Source organism: Zingiber officinale, chromosome 5B (genome assembly GCF_018446385.1).
Source record: "Zingiber officinale cultivar Zhangliang chromosome 5B, Zo_v1.1, whole genome shotgun sequence".
In the NCBI taxonomy this organism is placed as follows: Eukaryota; Viridiplantae; Streptophyta; class Magnoliopsida; order Zingiberales; family Zingiberaceae; genus Zingiber; species Zingiber officinale.
This window is the reverse complement of record NC_055995.1, coordinates 37230529-37246782: the sequence shown is the minus strand read 5'-3', so window position 1 is coordinate 37246782 and position 16254 is coordinate 37230529. Positions and strand designations below refer to the sequence as shown.

At 40.6% G+C, this 16254-nt stretch overlaps 1 protein-coding gene across 1 annotated transcript; it reads left to right on the top strand.

Annotated features, from left to right (window-relative positions):
• Positions 1 to 10690: 10690 nt before the first annotated feature.
• On the top strand, positions 10691 to 13384 carry LOC121987354 (serine/threonine-protein kinase D6PK-like). Its single transcript, XM_042541191.1, has 2 exons — positions 10691 to 11324; positions 12431 to 13384. Exons 1-2 carry the CDS (start codon positions 10780 to 10782, stop codon positions 13248 to 13250), a joined length of 1365 nt encoding a protein of 454 aa, XP_042397125.1. The 5' UTR covers positions 10691 to 10779; the 3' UTR covers positions 13251 to 13384.
• The last annotated feature ends 2870 nt before the right edge of the window (positions 13385 to 16254 follow it).

The window sequence follows — 16254 nt, the reverse complement described above, 5'->3', positions numbered from 1 at the left end:
TAAACTTTGTCAGGCTCCCCCTTAATAAAGGCTTTCATTATAAAATTTTTCTTTTGAATTTCCCTATTCTCCCCCTTTGCCATTTATCAAAAAGGAAGCACGTTTGAAAAAATCTTAACTTTTCACGAAGATTTTAGGAAAAAGATTAGAGGAAAAAAAACTAAGTAAGGATTCTTTAAGTTTACTTTGTATTAAAAGCAACATTTTTTGTAAATCAGATTCACTGAGTAAAATAATTTGAGCTCAAAGTTGCTTTTCTAAAACTTTATCAATTAATTTTGGTAGAGAAAGATTTTTCTTTGTAACATAGTAAAAACTATAGTTTAAAACATTTCCTTTTAAAAATTCCTTAGGACACTTAGCTTTTTATAATTCATTATAAAAGTCTTAGCTAAGTGAAATCAAAGTCTAAAGATCAATTTTTCTTTCAACTGAGTTTAAAAGGCTAATAAAAAGTTGACTTTGAAATATAACTTTAGCCAATTTTGAAGCCTAGTTGAATTCTTTGAAAAACATGTTTTAGAATTTGAAAAGTATCTTGGAATACTTTGAAAGTCTTAACTAAATTTTGAAAATATGTTAGAAAGTACTTAGCTATATTTTCAACAGTTATTAAGGGAGAGATTTGAAAGACTTAGCTAAATTCGAAAAAAGCTTTGTTGACAATTATTAATTTCAAAAGGACTTTTAAGAACGACTATGACTAAAAAGAAAAAAAATGATTTTTGAAAGGAAATTTTTGAAAGTGATCAGATAAATTTTGCAAAAACTTAGCTAAATTTGAAGGGATTTTTTTTTTTGACGAATAGTCAATTTAAAACTTTTTGAAGGCAAAAGAGGAGCTTAAAGTCTTAATGTCCAAGCATGAGCTGAGTTAATGAGATTAATTTCTTTTGGTAAGGTATCAAAGCCCTAATGTCTAGGCATGTGAGGTTAAAACAAAATATTTATTTGCCTAACTTTCCATCTCACTCATTCTAGATTAACAAGCATGTTCAGCTTATGAGTGATCGTGAGATGGAGTTGTCTTTGCATTTGATATAAAACATAAGTTTTGAATTTCAAATAATTTTAAAAATGATTTTCAAATATCCTTTTTCTTAAATTGTTTTCAAATAATTTCAAAAATGATTTTTCAAATAAGTTTAAAATGATTTTCAAATAATTTTTAAAATGATTTTCAAATATTTTTAAAATGATTTTCAAATAATTTTCAAAATGATTTTTCAAATAAGTTTAAAATGATTTTTCAAATAAGTTTAAAATGATTTTTTAAATAACGATTTTTCAAATAATTTTTAAAACAATTTTTAAATAATTTTCCAAATAATTTTTAAAACATTTTTAAATAATTTTTCAAATAATTTTTAAAACAATTTTTAAATAATTTTTCAAATAATTTTTATAACATTTTTAAAATAATTTTTTAAAATAATTTTTCAAATTATGAAATTAAGTTTTAAATGATTTTTAAAGTTATTTTTAAAAGATTATTAATTATTTAATTTGATTTGATTTGATTCTTAATTTAATTTGATTTTTAATTTAATTTGATTTAATCCTTGGTAATCTCACCCGATCTAGATTTCAAATCAGGGAATTCTATAATTTTTGTGAGATGATTTATGGTTAAATTATAAGGTTTGGTTTTAACCTTGTGTTAGATTCAGGTTTAGCTTTGGGTTCAACAAATAGACATTCTTTGGATAAACCTCTGGGCTATGGTGAGTCACTTGGACATCATTAGAGTAACCATGCTTTCGAGGTTTTTCAAATAGTTCTATCCACTGAACTTAGTACAAAACCTTGGTTTAACTAGTTAGGATCCATAAAGGGTAGCTTCGGCCAGTTCCACTTAGCCAAATGCACCAGGTCGAAGTCATATCTTCCTAGACATACGATGACTAAGCTTCCCCAACGTACTATCATCCAATATTTTACCAGTATCGTGAGTCAAGTTAAACCTAGCCCATTTTAGTCTAACCTTAATTACCCTGCCGGGTAGTCTACTCTTGGTTACCCTTGTCAGGTGGATTAGGTTTGGAGGTGCCTGCTATTCTGGAGCCTTCCCTTGGATTTTTAAGATTTTGTTTGAATTTGATTTTAATTTGAATTTGAATTTGATTTAATTTGAATTTTAATTTAAGTTTATTTAATTTAGTTTTATTTTAAGTTTATTTAATTTAGTTTTATTTTTATTGTTTTTCTTCTAGCTCCCCCTGGATCATAGCCTCGATATGGTCTATCGAGGTAATGTATTTGATTCTTAGGGACCCAATATTGACCAAGTCCAACTTGATTAGCCAGGTTGGATTTGAGTACCCATGCTTGGACTGATTTATTATTTTGTCTATTTACTAAGGACAGGTAGGATCTATATTTTCTTTTAGTTTTATAACCTAGCCCAGTTTTGTTATAAACGGCTTTTTGTGTCCCAAGAATTAGGTCAAGCTTCTTGGAGCCCAAAGAGAACCATTCTAATGTATTTTTTAAATCCTTAACCTGAGTTTTCAGACTGGAGTTTTCTTCCTCAAGTTTTTGAACTCGAGTTGAACTTCCAGTCTGAATTGGGTCAAGCAAGGTCTTCGGGTTAGTCACTTCTTTAAGGATTGCTACTTCCTTTAGAAGTGACTTGACCTTTAGGTTTGACTTAGCTAATTTGCGTAGTAAGTAATTAACCAAATTGTTAAGTCGAGGAACACTTACAACGGGGTCAGGCCCTTCAGAAACGGATAGGGATCCGTGGCTTCGCTCGGACTCGACTTCTGACTCGCTCTCGCTCTCGGATAGTTCAATCTGGTCCCGGGCCATCAGCGCAAGTAGACTCGTTTGATCGAGTTCATCGTCGGTGTCTTCTTCTGAGGATTCTTCCCAAGTCGCTTTCAGCACCTTCCTTTTCCTCTGCTTCTTTGCATCCTTCTGATTTGGACAGTTGGCCTTGATGTGCCCTTTCTGGTTGCATCCGTAGCAGATCACCTCGAACTTGACTCTTGAGCTGGGTTGACCCTCCTTGGATTGTACTGCTTTCTTTAGGTCTCTCTTGTTGAAGCCCTTCTTCTTCTTGTAGAGTTTCTTTACAAGATTTACTAGCTCGGTTGTCAATTCATCGTCTTCATCATCTGAGTCGGGTTCGACTTCCGATTCCGGTTCAGTTTTTTGCCGTGATTTCGGTTCGTGTGTTTGACTGGTACTTGCAACCAAAGCAACCCCCTTCTCGGTTGGCTGTGTATTAGTCTGTTCATGCAATTCAAACTCACAAAATAAATCATCTAATTTTATAGAAGATAGATCCTTGGAGACTTTGTAGGCATCTACCATTGATGCCCACAATGTACTCCTTGGAAACGAGTTTAGTGTGTACCTTATGATGTCTCGATTCTCGACTTTCTGCCCAATTGAATGGAGGGAGTTGAGAACGTCTTGTATGCGCGCGTGGAGTTGACTTGTCGTCTCTCCTTCCTGTATTTTTAGATTATATAGTTTATTGAATAGAATATCTCTTTTACTAACCTTGGTGTCGGAGGTGCCCTCGTGGAGTTCGATCAGCTTCTCCCAAAGCTCTTTTGCTCTGGAGAACTGTCCAACTCTGTTGAGTCCTCCTTGGTCAGTCCACACTGGAGGGTGCAGGTCGCTCTGGCATCAGCTTCTACCTTCTTGATTAGGGTCGGTTCCCATTTTTTGTAGGGTGTCGGCTTGTCATCTTCGTCGGTTGTCAGTTGTATTCTAGTCTTGATAATCATCCAGGTATCAAACTGGATCTTCAGTTAAGTTTCCATTGTCCCCTTCCAGTACCCGAAGTCTTCTCCGGAGAAGAGCGGGAGGCAAACGGTGCTGAAACCCTCTTGTTGGGACATTTGTTAAATATGCAAAATAAAAAATAGCAGAAATGTCCCAAGACTATGTCTTGGATTAGCAGTGCGGGAAATAAAGTTAAGAGATAACGAACTCGAGTGGTGTTGCACCAGCCTCGAGCAAAAACTGAATCAAAAAAAAAATTAGAATATAGCTATTAAGCTAATTCTAATTGACTTCGTAAAACAGAAAATACCATGAAAAATTGCGTGATTGGTGGTTGCACCAGATCAACGCGACCTCGCTCTGATACCAATTGTTGGATCGATAAGCACTATAGGGGGGGTGAATAGCGCTCGTGACTTTCACTATTTTCGAATTCGTAAATCGTACAAGTTTAAGCAGCGGAATAAAGAAAAGGGAACAAAAACAATACACAAGGACACGAGGAGTTACTTGGTTCGGAGCCTGTGGCGACTCCTACTCTAAGGCCCGCGATCGTTGATCGCTTCCGGTGGGCAACAACTATAAGCTCGAAACAATAGTACAGATTAAGATTTACAATGAGTGTGAGAATGTAAATTATACCGAACGACAGATTCTAAAACAGCGGAGCTCCAGGTCGTCGGAAGGTTGCTGCAGTACTTTAGGATGAACTTGTTAGCAGTTGAACACAGAATGATCGCTTGTGAATTCTTGAATTTAGTGTTGCTCGAACCCTCCTTATAAACAGTGATGGAGGCGCCTCCAAGCCTGTCCGAGGCGCCTCCAAGCCGCCGAGACGCACGTGTGGATCAGCTATGATCTGGTCGCACCTTATCCCATTGAAGGAACCTCCAAGCTGCTCCAAGGCGCCTCCAACGCCTGGTCCAAGGCGCCTCCAGGTTCTCTGGACAGCTGGCTTCGGCTAGCACCCGAGGCGCCTCCAAGCCCCATGGAGGCACCTCGGACACTGTTCATCCGAGGTTAAATGTGATCCTTTGTTCCTGCAAAATATGTTAGTCTCAAACACAATCCCTGCAAAACAAAGTTAGCACAGAAATATGATAAATGATATCGACAGTCATCGGACTGTCCGGGTCTGACTTCGGATTTCCAACCGAAAACCCTAGGTCGATCCGACGCCTACTGTTCCCTCTACGGGGAACGTGTCCTCACCTACTCCATTCAGGAGATTTACCTGTTGCCAGTGCGATCCTCCAGATCGACTGGACTTTTGCTCAGCGTTCGAGGCTTCCGGACTTTCTGCTAGACTTCCGCTTCCCGGCTAGTCTAGTCTTTCACCTGGTTCACGACACCAGGACTTTCCACCTAGGGTTACCCCCCCTAGGACTTTTTCCTGAAGCTCTCGACCCGCCAAGACTTTCCGCATAGGGTTACCACCCCCTATAACCTAGGGTTACCACCCCCTAGGGTTTTCCACTTGCCTAACCGTAGCTAGGACTTTCCTGAAACACTCAATTAAGTACGTTAGATCACAAAACAACTTAACTTTGAATTCCTTTACCATTATCAAAACAACGGTCGATCTTCGGATGCTTCCTGCACCAACAGCATTAACATTCTCCTCAATCGGACGATTGCTCCTGTAATCTCCATATATTGTCAAACATCCAAATCTAAATATCAAGACTCAAGCTTAGTCAACTTGGTCAACCTAACTGAAGGGATATTGCAGCAACACGTAGCATGTGATCTTCTCCTTCACGTCGTTAGATTTGATTACCTTTTGTAAGTCCTCATTTGTGAACTTATTCTTCCTTCTTGTGAATATTTTTCTGACCATGTTCACGAGTTGTTCTTCTTTGTCGGCTTCTGAGTCAGATTCATTTTCTGACTCAGGCTTGACTTGAGCTCTAGTCTTTGTTTCTTTTGATAGACCTACAAGAAAAGCCACACCTTTCTCGACCTGCTTTGAGTTAGTCTATTAGTGGAGTTCAAATTTACAAAATAACTCAGCTAATTTTAAATTATTTAAATTCCTCAAAACTTTATAGACACCTACTATAGATGCCCACAATGCATTTCAAGGAAAAGAGTTTAATGCATACTTGATTACATCTCTGTTCTTTAGTTGGTGACAGATTAGGTGGAGCCTGTTCAGAATATCCTTGATTCTTGCATGTAGCTAAGTAGCTATTTTTCCATCCTATATTTTAATGTTAAATAAATTATTTAATAATAAGTCACACTTCGTTACTTTTGTATCACTCATTCTTTCTGTTGGTGCGGGAAGCATCCGACAATCGAACCTGTGTTTTGATTATATCAAAGGGTTCAAAGTGAGGTTGTCTTATTATCTAACAAGTTTGATGAGATTGCAGGAAAGTCCTAAGTGTACTTAGGCAAAAGTCCTAACTGTGGTTAGGTAGGTGGAAAACCCTAGGGGGTGGTAACCCTATGTCCTAGGGGGTGGTAACCCTAGGTGAGGAAAAGTCCTAGCTGCGGTTAGGCAAAAGGAAAAATCCGAAGGGGCGGTAACCCTAGGTCCTAGGAGGTGGTAACCCTAGGCAGAAAGTCTTGGCGGGGTAGTAACCCTAGGTTGAAATCCTGGTATCGCGAACCGGGTGGAAGACTGGATGGGCGGGTCATGGAGCGGACATCCAACATGAAGATCGGAAGCTTCGGATGCTAAGAAAAAGTCCAGTTGATCTGGAGGATCAATTGGCAACAGGTAAACTCTCTTGAGTGGAATAGGCGAGGACGCGCTCCCCGGTGAGGGAACAGTAGACATCGGTTCGACCTAGGGTTTCTGGACAGGAAATCTGAAGTTAGAACCGGACAGTCCGGAGACTGCCAAATACTTTATTTATCATGTCTATATTGTACTAAGTTTGTTTTGCAGGGTATGGTTAGTTTCTGGGACTAACGTATTTTGTAGGAAGCGAATTGGACACATTTACCTCGGATGAACAGTACCGAGGAGCCCTCCATGGAACTTGGAGCCGCCTTGGGGTCACTTGCAGAGACGACCTCGCAGCAAGGCGCGAGGGCGCCTCCATGGAGCTTGGAGGTGCCTTGGACACTAGCGCGAGGGCGCCCTCCATGCAGGTTGGAGGCGCCCTCAGGCGGATAAGCAGCGACCAGTTCGGAGCTCATCCACGCTGCGGTTTCGGCAGGATTGAGGGCGCCTTCCATGGTGTTGGAGGCAACCTTCATGGGCTACGTAAGCCCAGTTCGAGCATGAGTCAAAGGACAACGAAAACTGACAATCCTTCTTCCGTGTGCTGCTCAAAGATCGATTCTACAAAGCTATAACTCGACAGTGACGACCTGAAGCTTCAAACTCTCTATTTTTTGTTGTCGGTATAATTTCCATTTTACTTTATATTGTAAATCAATATTGTATATTTCCGAGCTTATAGTGATTGCCCAAAGTAAATGCTCAACTAACATGGGCCTTGGAATAGGAGTCGCAACAGGCTCCGAACCAAGTGAAACCCTTGGTGTGTTTCTGTGTTTGTGTTTTATTATTCAGCTCTTATTACTCAAAAGTTTTCTGAAACGAACGTGAAAGGCACGAGCGCTATTCATCCCCCCTAGAGCTTTTCGATCCTACACTTTAGTGTAGTTCGATCAGTTTATCCCAGAGCTCCTTGGCGTTCTCAAATGGACCGATGCGGTTCAATTCTTCTTTGGTAAGTCCACACTGGATTGTGTTCGTTACCTTCGAGTTGATCTGGGCCTTTTTCTTCTCTTCTAGATTCCATCTTTCTGGGTCGACCAGTGCTTTTGTTGCTTCATCTATTGGTGCCCTGTATCCTCGACTGATGATGAATAATTGATCGATGTTGGTCTTTAGATACACTTCCATCTGCTTCTTCCAATATGGGAAGTTGTCCCCGTTGAAGAGGCGGGGCGAATGGTGTTTTATCCTTCATTTTGGATCATTTAAGAATATAACCTTGCACACAAAGAAGAGGAAGAAAGAAATCTCAAGACTAGGTCTTGAATTAGTAGTGTGAGAGATAATAAAATTATAAAAACTTGATTGATGTTGTACCAATTCAGAGTATTTGCAACAAAAAGAATTGTCCAAAGAGGTAATTGTACCAATTTGAGTTATATTGAAAAGCTCAAAATTGAAAAAAAAAAAAAAAGTTAAAAGAATGCTTTAAAAGTCACCCCTTGCCTGATTGATGGTTGCACCAATTCAAAGCCAACTTGGCTTTGATACCACTTATTAGATTGTAAAGACGCTAGAGGGGAGGAGGTTGAATAACAATCATCAATTTTTAGGAAAATTGAGAGTAACCAGATGATAAAAAGATGGCAAGAAAGAAGCTAGAAAGAAGAAGACAAGCACACACTAACACAAGAAATTTTTTACTTGGTTCAGAACTTTCGACGACTCCTACTCCAAGGCCTGCATGTGAGAGTACTTTCGATGAACAATCACTATCAGTTCGAAAATGAGTTACACAATGGTTTGAGTACAATAACTAAAATTAATTGTTACTGATAAGCAGAAAGAAAATTTGAAGTCTTTCATTCTTCAAACTTCAGAGCAATCTTTCGGTGTCGTCGGAGCCTTTTTAGAGTAGCACACAAGAATGAAACTTGTAGCAGATGATGTTCCGAAACTATTGATCAAATGCTTTTATATAGGCCCATTTCGGGCGCCTAGACCGTTATTAACATGGCTATCTTTCATCGAAACTTGATCCGTCAAGTTTATCCACCTCTGAGCACCTAGACCTTTAACGTGGGTTCGGCCAATCATCGCACTCCAACTCAGCTTCTATATGAATTTTCTGGTTCGGGCGCCTGGACCAACCCCAGGCACCCAGATCGCTTGGGTGCCTGGTCAGGCCGCCCGAGCGAAGCTGGTCTGGGTGCCATGACCAGCTCCGAGCGGTCGGACTAGCACCGGGCACCTGGATTATATTCCCCTTTTTTCAACAGCTTCTTCTTGTAAATAAGGATTAATCCAGGCAAAAAAGATAAATTTATCTTGCAAAACAAAGTTAACACAATACAGTTAGATAGTAGTAGTAATTAGATCATGTCTTCTCGAGATCAGGATCTAGTCAAGGTTTAAGCTTAGGTTTCTAAAATGACCTAAACTGAACCGATGCCTACAGTTCCCTCAACTAGGAACGCGTCCTCACTGGATCCCTCCTCCAATTGCTAACCTTTTACTTACCAACGATAGTTACTTCACTTGCCTTTGACTCATCAGGTCTTCCCACTAGTTGTCAGTTCCGCAGATCCAACTGGACTTCGACCGACTATCAGGTCCCACAGATCCAACCGAACTTCCCGCCAGATATTGGGTCCCGCAGATCTATCTAGACTTCGACCAACTATCGGGTTCGACGGACCTAGCTAGATTTTAGTCTGGTGGCAGGTCCTTCAGACCCGTCAAATCTTGCACACTTGGTAAAGTAATTAGATTACAAATACTCTAACTTTAATCTATTTATCATTTATCAAAATCCGAGTTAAATCATTAGCGTAAATTGCAACAACACATGATGGTAAATTCAAAGCATTTATGGCAGGTCACATCCACAGTCAATTCTCATCGGTTATTCTTTGACCTACCAAGTGCGGAGAGGCATAGATGCGTGCAGGCGAGTCTGTGCTGCTGATCAAGGACGTGACCAAAAGGTAGAATCCCTAAAAAGATATTGCGCTTGGGAACATCTCCGGAAAGATATTATAGATTGGGAACATTCTTGGAAATACATTGCGGCTTGGGAACATCCCGCTTAAGAACATCCCCAGAAGAACATTTCAGCTAAGGAACATCCCTAAAAAAACATTGAGGTTATGTAACATTCTCCATGGGAATATTCCAGAAAAAACGCTGCAGCTTACCATATAAATATAAAAGTATAATGGCAAACATATTTTTAAAAAAGTCTAACATATTGTGATACTATGAAGTTTTGAAAGGAAATTATAATTGAGTACATCTAAGTGAATTTATTAAATCAAATTAATTGATTTATATATATACATAATTGAGTAAATCAAATCGATAACAAATTAATTAATTTATCAATAAAACTTTTTAATAAAAATTTAATCAATTTGATACAAATTCTATTTTATTTTTTTCAATTTAATTGATTTTCAAAATTCATAATCAAATAAAAAATAATTTAATTAAAATAATATTTTTTAAAAACTACTTGAATCAAACCTCCAAATTAGGCGAATACGCTCACCCCCAGTACCTCCGTCATCTCGTCCCAGGGTCAACACGGAGGAAGTAAATCACGGATAGCTACTAGACTTTGGAATATTGACTAACACATAAGAGAGATATTTATCTTGATTTTATCGAGATTCGAATTCCAAATTTCATGATGATAATATCTCATGAGCTAATCACTAGACCCATTCAAAAAGACTTCTCTCTTAATCAAGAACAAGCGAGATCGGACTAACTTGGACCAGATTAATATTGGCCCGGTACATGACGCTTTGAAGTTCAGCACCAAAATCCACTCTTGCCTTTGGCACGTCGCTTCTCTACATTTTGTCTGCACAGCTCGCCTCTCAACCTCCCAACAAGATTTGATGCGTTAAAATCTGGTGCAGGATGACTTTTTTTTTTAATTATTTTGAGGATTGGACTAAAGGGGTATCATCAACCATCCTATTTTTTACTTCCTTAAAATTTTTCAGTATTTCATACGGACACTACCAAACGTGTCGATATGGAAATAAATATGTCTTTTTTTATCAGGGTATATCATCAAACTTTGTCAATAGGCGATTCCAAACAGTTAGTCGTAATCGTCTGAACAATTAAAAGTTAAGGTTTAGGATCAACCTTCTACGAACCATTGAACTGGACGAACGTCTCACCGTCTCCTAACGGGGGTCAGTCACCCTCCGCGACACTACAAATGCCCACGCCGTTGATTCGGTTTCTATCGCTCGCTGACATCCCAGTCCAGTCTCGCGCTCGTTTCTCGTTCCTCTTCTCGCCCTCCTTGTCCTAGTCTCGTCCTCATCGTAGATCGAGCCTCCATGCCGGACGACGATCTCCACAGCATGAGCTTCGGCTCCTCGGACCGCTCCGGCCTCTCACCCCTCTCCACCTCCCTCTCCCTTGCCTCCTCCTCCTCCTCCTCCTCTTCGGGTTCCGTCCACAAAGCGCACCCCACCGGTGACCCCATCCTCGACACGATCCGCCGACTCAACTCTTCATCGGGAGGCGGTGGCAGAGGCGGCAACCTCCTATCGATGTCGGATCTGAGGCTTGTGCGGCGGCTGGGAAGCGGAGACATCGGTAGCGTGTACTTGGCGGAGCTCAAGTGTCCGGGGGCTGAGGGACTGCCATTGGCGGCCAAGATGATGGATAAGAAGGAACTCGAGGGGCGGAGCAAGGAGAGGAGGGCGAAGACGGAGCGCGAGATCCTGGAGGCCGTCGATCACCCCTTTCTACCCCGCCTTTATGCCTGCGCCGAGGACGACCGATGGTCCTGCCTCCTCACCGAGTTCTGCCCTGGCGGCGATCTGCATCTCCTCCGCCAGCGCCAGCCCAGCAAGCGCTTCGACGAGGCCACCGTCAGGTAAACTACAGCCGTTGCTTTCAATCAAAATTCCAAGCATGGGCGAGAATTAATCAATCAACCAATCATTAAATCCACCTTACTTTACTGAAAATTAAGCGCCGGTATGAGCACTACTATTTCTTTATTCTTTTGAATAATAATAATAATAATAATAATAATAATAATAACAGTCAACCCTTTATAATATAAATATCGCTATTTGGATATCTGTATTGTTATTTTCTTCTATTTTCCTCATGTTCATGAAACTTGTTGATATTCGGGGACTTCTACCCTGGGGCTGGGATGTCGATCGCCTGAAGATCGAGAAAACAGCAGCTTAAATTAAGGAAGTGGAACTCTCCGACGGGGGATGGGAGCATTAACCTTTTGGCACAAATTAAGGATGGAAGTTAAAAGATGGTAACACCGTTCCCGAAGATGAAGAGAGAAGAGAGCCCAACTTTAATTTCTTACTAGACTAACTTACGCCCATAGGGACATGGCATGCATTTTTCTAGCTTGATAGCTTCTTGTCTTATCTACGAAATAGACAAATTAATTAGTTCAATTCGGAGCCATGTGTTCGAGATTAATTAGCTGCATGTCGACGGGGACGCTGTCTGTGGGCACCGATCGATGGTTGGTGCTGTGCTGCCCCACTTGGCCACTTCACGCTCTCACTTCTCTTACTGTGAATTATTAGCGTGCTTGCTAGATTTGATCTTGATCGAACCATTTCTTACCTTTTAATTTCACTTAGATATTATACACATTGTGCCATCAGAGCCCTGTACTTCGCAGCTGGCTTATCGGTGCGCCATGTGAGAGCTTCACATGTGCTCATTCATATATATATATATATATATATCTTTAATTTGGTCGTCGCTAGAAATGCCAGCCGCAGATCTGATGCTTAGTGTATGCTTTATATACATGCGCGCGCGCGCACATGGAAGAGTGGACTGAGATCATGCCTGCGCTAGCTACTTTAATGCAAACATTGTAATTGATTATTATTTATTACGTAATTAGCAGCTTCTCTCTGAAAGACGCAATCAACGAAATTGCGTATGCAGTCAGTGTTGGGTGGGAGGGCAAATTAATGATTAAAAGCGTTGCAGGTTCTATGCGTCGGAGGTGGTGACGGCCATGGAGTACTTGCACATGATGGGCATCATCTACAGAGACCTCAAGCCCGAAAACATCCTCGTCCGCGGAGATGGCCACATCATGCTCACCGACTTCGACCTCTCCCTCAAGGGCGACTCTACCAACGCCTCCGCTGCGCAAGTCATCACTCACCAAAACCCGATCCCGCCGGCGGTGGAGCAGTCAGTGGGAGGTGGAGGGGGAGAGTTCTCTGTCGCGTCCTGCATCATCCCCGGCTGCATCGTGCCCGCCGTCTCTTGCTTCCACCCGCCTAAACGCAGGCGTAAGAAGAGGCCGAACTGTTCCCGTGGGCCATGCCTGGAGTTCGTGGCCGAACCCGTAGGCATCCGGTCCATGTCCTTCGTGGGGACTCACGAGTACCTGGCGCCGGAGATCGTCTCCGGAGAGGGTCATGGCAGCACCGTGGACTGGTGGACGCTAGGTGTGTTCGTCTTCGAGCTACTCTACGGCGTGACGCCCTTCAAGGGCCCTGACCACGAGCTGACGCTCGCCAACATCGTCGCCCGGGCGCTAGAGTTCCCCAAGGAGCCTCCCATATCCGCAGCGACCAGGGATCTCATAGCCTGCCTTCTCGTGAAGGACCCCGAGCTACGCCTTGGCTCCACAATGGGCGCCGCCGCTATCAAGCGCCACCCTTTCTTTCATGGCGTCAACTGGGCGCTGTTGCGATGCGCCTTGCCGCCTTACGTGCCACCGCCGTCCACCCTCAGCACCCACAGCCATGATGCTTCCGACGACAGCTGTCCAGGATCGCCGATGGAGTACTACTGATAACAAATAAAATCCTTATAGGAGAATACATTTGCGGTCAACGCGAGTTGAACGGTGTGATATTGAGAAGACAGAGCCTTAGCTGTGGTCACATGATCCATGTTAGGGTACAAACGTATATTATGAAAATATTAATATTTAGATTTGAGCACGAAATATATATATATACACCATTCTAATTCGAATTTAAAAAATACGAATTAATATGGGCTCGAATTCGATTCAAAATAGATTCGAATTCAAACTCGATTATATTTATTCGAATTTTGATTCGAACAAAATTGAACTTTAACTTATAAATGATTTGAATTCAAGTTTGATTTGAATTATTCGAATAGGATTAAATTACACTAAAATTACATGCCACAAAATAAAATAAATTAAGTGACAAATGCATCAATAAAATAAATATATAGAATAAAAATACAATACCCATTTTCAATTCAAATAATTTAGACAAAATAAAAATTAAGGACAATAAATGTTCAGTCATTTATAATAAAATAGAGGATCTTTAGCTTATATGTTTTGAAACATATAAAATACAACACCTAACATCCAAGTTTAGCTAGTTAAAAGTTTAGCTAATATTTCATTTGATAATTCATAAAAACAAACAAAAATGAATGAAAATAAAAAAGTTCATATTGCCACCTTGCTTTAATCTGCTATCTTTAATCTGCCATTATATTTCCCAATTCGAAAAAAAAAACAGTTCAGCTACTAACAATCTTTTAGCAGCAACATTTGCCAAAAATATATATTCCCAGCAATCTTTCCGTAGCCTACATTTGAAAAAAAAAAAAATCAACTACTAGAAAAAAATAAAAATTGATGAAAATAAAAAGTTCATACTTCTACCCTTATTCAATCTACCAAACATTTCCCAGTTCAACTACTAGCAATTTCAATTCTACAAAATATACAAAAGCTTCATAAAATAAAAAAGTTTGATAATTCCATCTCTTCAATCTGTGCAAAACATCACAAAATAAAATGTATGAGTGTTAGACGTGTTACACATGTTAGTTTTGTTGGAAAAAAAAATGTGAATGGAAAGTGGTGGAGTGGATGAAAGAGGCTTCATTGTGCATGGGACTTTAGTCCCACATTAGAAGTTTCAAGACTTAATAGTTGGTTTATATTGTTTCTCAAGCATATATATTGTGAACAAATGATTGAGTAGAAGTTTTCTCTTGTGTGTGGGTATGCAAGGGGATGCAAATCCAGGGCCCGAATTATACTGAACCAAGTTAGCTCGTGTACAAGCAAGATTTATGTGCTATGCAAGGAGTTTGTTACAGCTCCTTTTGTAACAATTTTAAAACAGATTCGATTTCTATTGAAATGGCCACAGAACAAAGCGTTGAGGTGCAACAAACTCAACACCTAAAGGCCCCCTCCACCCCAATTGGAATTGTGTCAATCAACTATGGGGGAAGGCCAGAGAAGTTGATAGCAGAAGATGCTTTTCTACTTCAGTTCAGTGGAGGCATGGACCCATTCTGAGTTCCTTTGTCAAAACTACATCCTCGTCTTGCCAACTCGCTGTACGCTATGTATAGTATGAAGAGAACGACTAAGGAGCTGTGGGAGTCCCTGAACAAGAAGTACAAAACGGAGGATGCAGGGGCCAAGAAGTTCATCGTGGGTCGATTCCTGGATTACAAGATAGTTGACTCTAAGACGGTGATCAGCTAAGTCCAGGAGCTTCAAGTGATTTTGCATGAGATCCACTCAGAAGGGATGATTCTAAGTGAAACCTTCCAGGTGACTGCTATTATTGAGAAGCTGCCTCCCGGCTCGAAGGACTTCAAGCACTACCTGAAGCACAAGTAGAAGGAGATGAATGTGGAAGAACTCATTGTTAGACTTCGCATCGAAGAAGACAACAAGAGTTCAGAGAGAAAGTTGTTCTCTCCGGCTGTTGTGAAAGCCAATATGGTCGAGTACGGTCAAAGCTCGAAACGGAAGAATCCCAAATCTTCCAAGATGGGACCTAGAGGAGGCATCAACAAGAAGAAGTTCTCCGGGAAGTGCTTCAACTGTGACCGAGTGGATTACAAATCTTCGGAGTGCAGGAAGTCGAAGAAGAAGCAAGAGGCCAACCTAAACGAGAGACCAGAAATGGACGACCTCTGCGTTGTAGTCTCTAAGTTGAACCTGATCGGTTCAAACCCGCGACAATGGTGGATCGATACTGGAGCCACTAGACATGTCTGCTACAATAAGGAGTTACTCCACAACTTTGAAGAAGTCACTGGAGACAAGCTGTTCATGGGGAACTTAGCAACTTCGGACATCATGAGCCAAGGAAAGGTGGTGCTGAAGATGACCTCGGGCAAGGACCTTACTCTGAACAATGTGTTTTATGTTACAGAGATTCGGAAGAATCTAGTATTCGGATCACTACTAAGTAAGCATGGTTTTCGCATTGTATTTGAGTCAGACAGAGTTGTATTGTCCAAGAATGGAATGTTTGTACAAAGGGGCTATGTATCTGATGGGCTATTCAAGCTCAATGTAATGGCAATTAGGCTCAAGAAAAATAAAAATGAAAGTTCTTCCACTTATATACTCAAGTCTTCGTGTTTGTGGCATGGTAGACTAGGACATATTAACTATGAAGTGTTGCATAGATTAATAAACATGCAAAGCATACCTACATTCCACCTTGACCCAAAACACATGTGTAGAATTTGTGTTGAAGCTAAAATGACAAGGACATCCTTTCAACATATTGAAAGAAACAATGAACCACTCTGGTTAATTCACACTGACGTGTGCGACCTCAAAGGTACACCAACAGGAGGTGGGAATAAATACTTTATCACTTTTGTAGATGATAACATAAAATATTGTTATGTGTATCTTCTCAAAAGTAAGGATGAAGCTATAGAGAAATTTGCTCTCTATAAAAATGAGATTGAAAACCAACTTAATAGAAAGATTAAAGTGGTTCGTAGTGATCGTGCGGTGAATATGTATCACCGTTCATTGAGTT

What these genes read in the sequence shown, in the direction of transcription:
- LOC121987354 (XM_042541191.1), top strand. Translation starts at nt 10,780, where the DNA reads ATGCCGGACGACGATCTCCACAGCATGAGCTTCGGCTCCTCGGACCGC. An exon ending in TTCGACGAGGCCACCGTCAG is followed by an intron (nt 11,325 to 12,430) that starts GTAAACTACAGC and finishes AAAGCGTTGCAG; the next exon opens with GTTCTATGCGTCGGAGGTGG.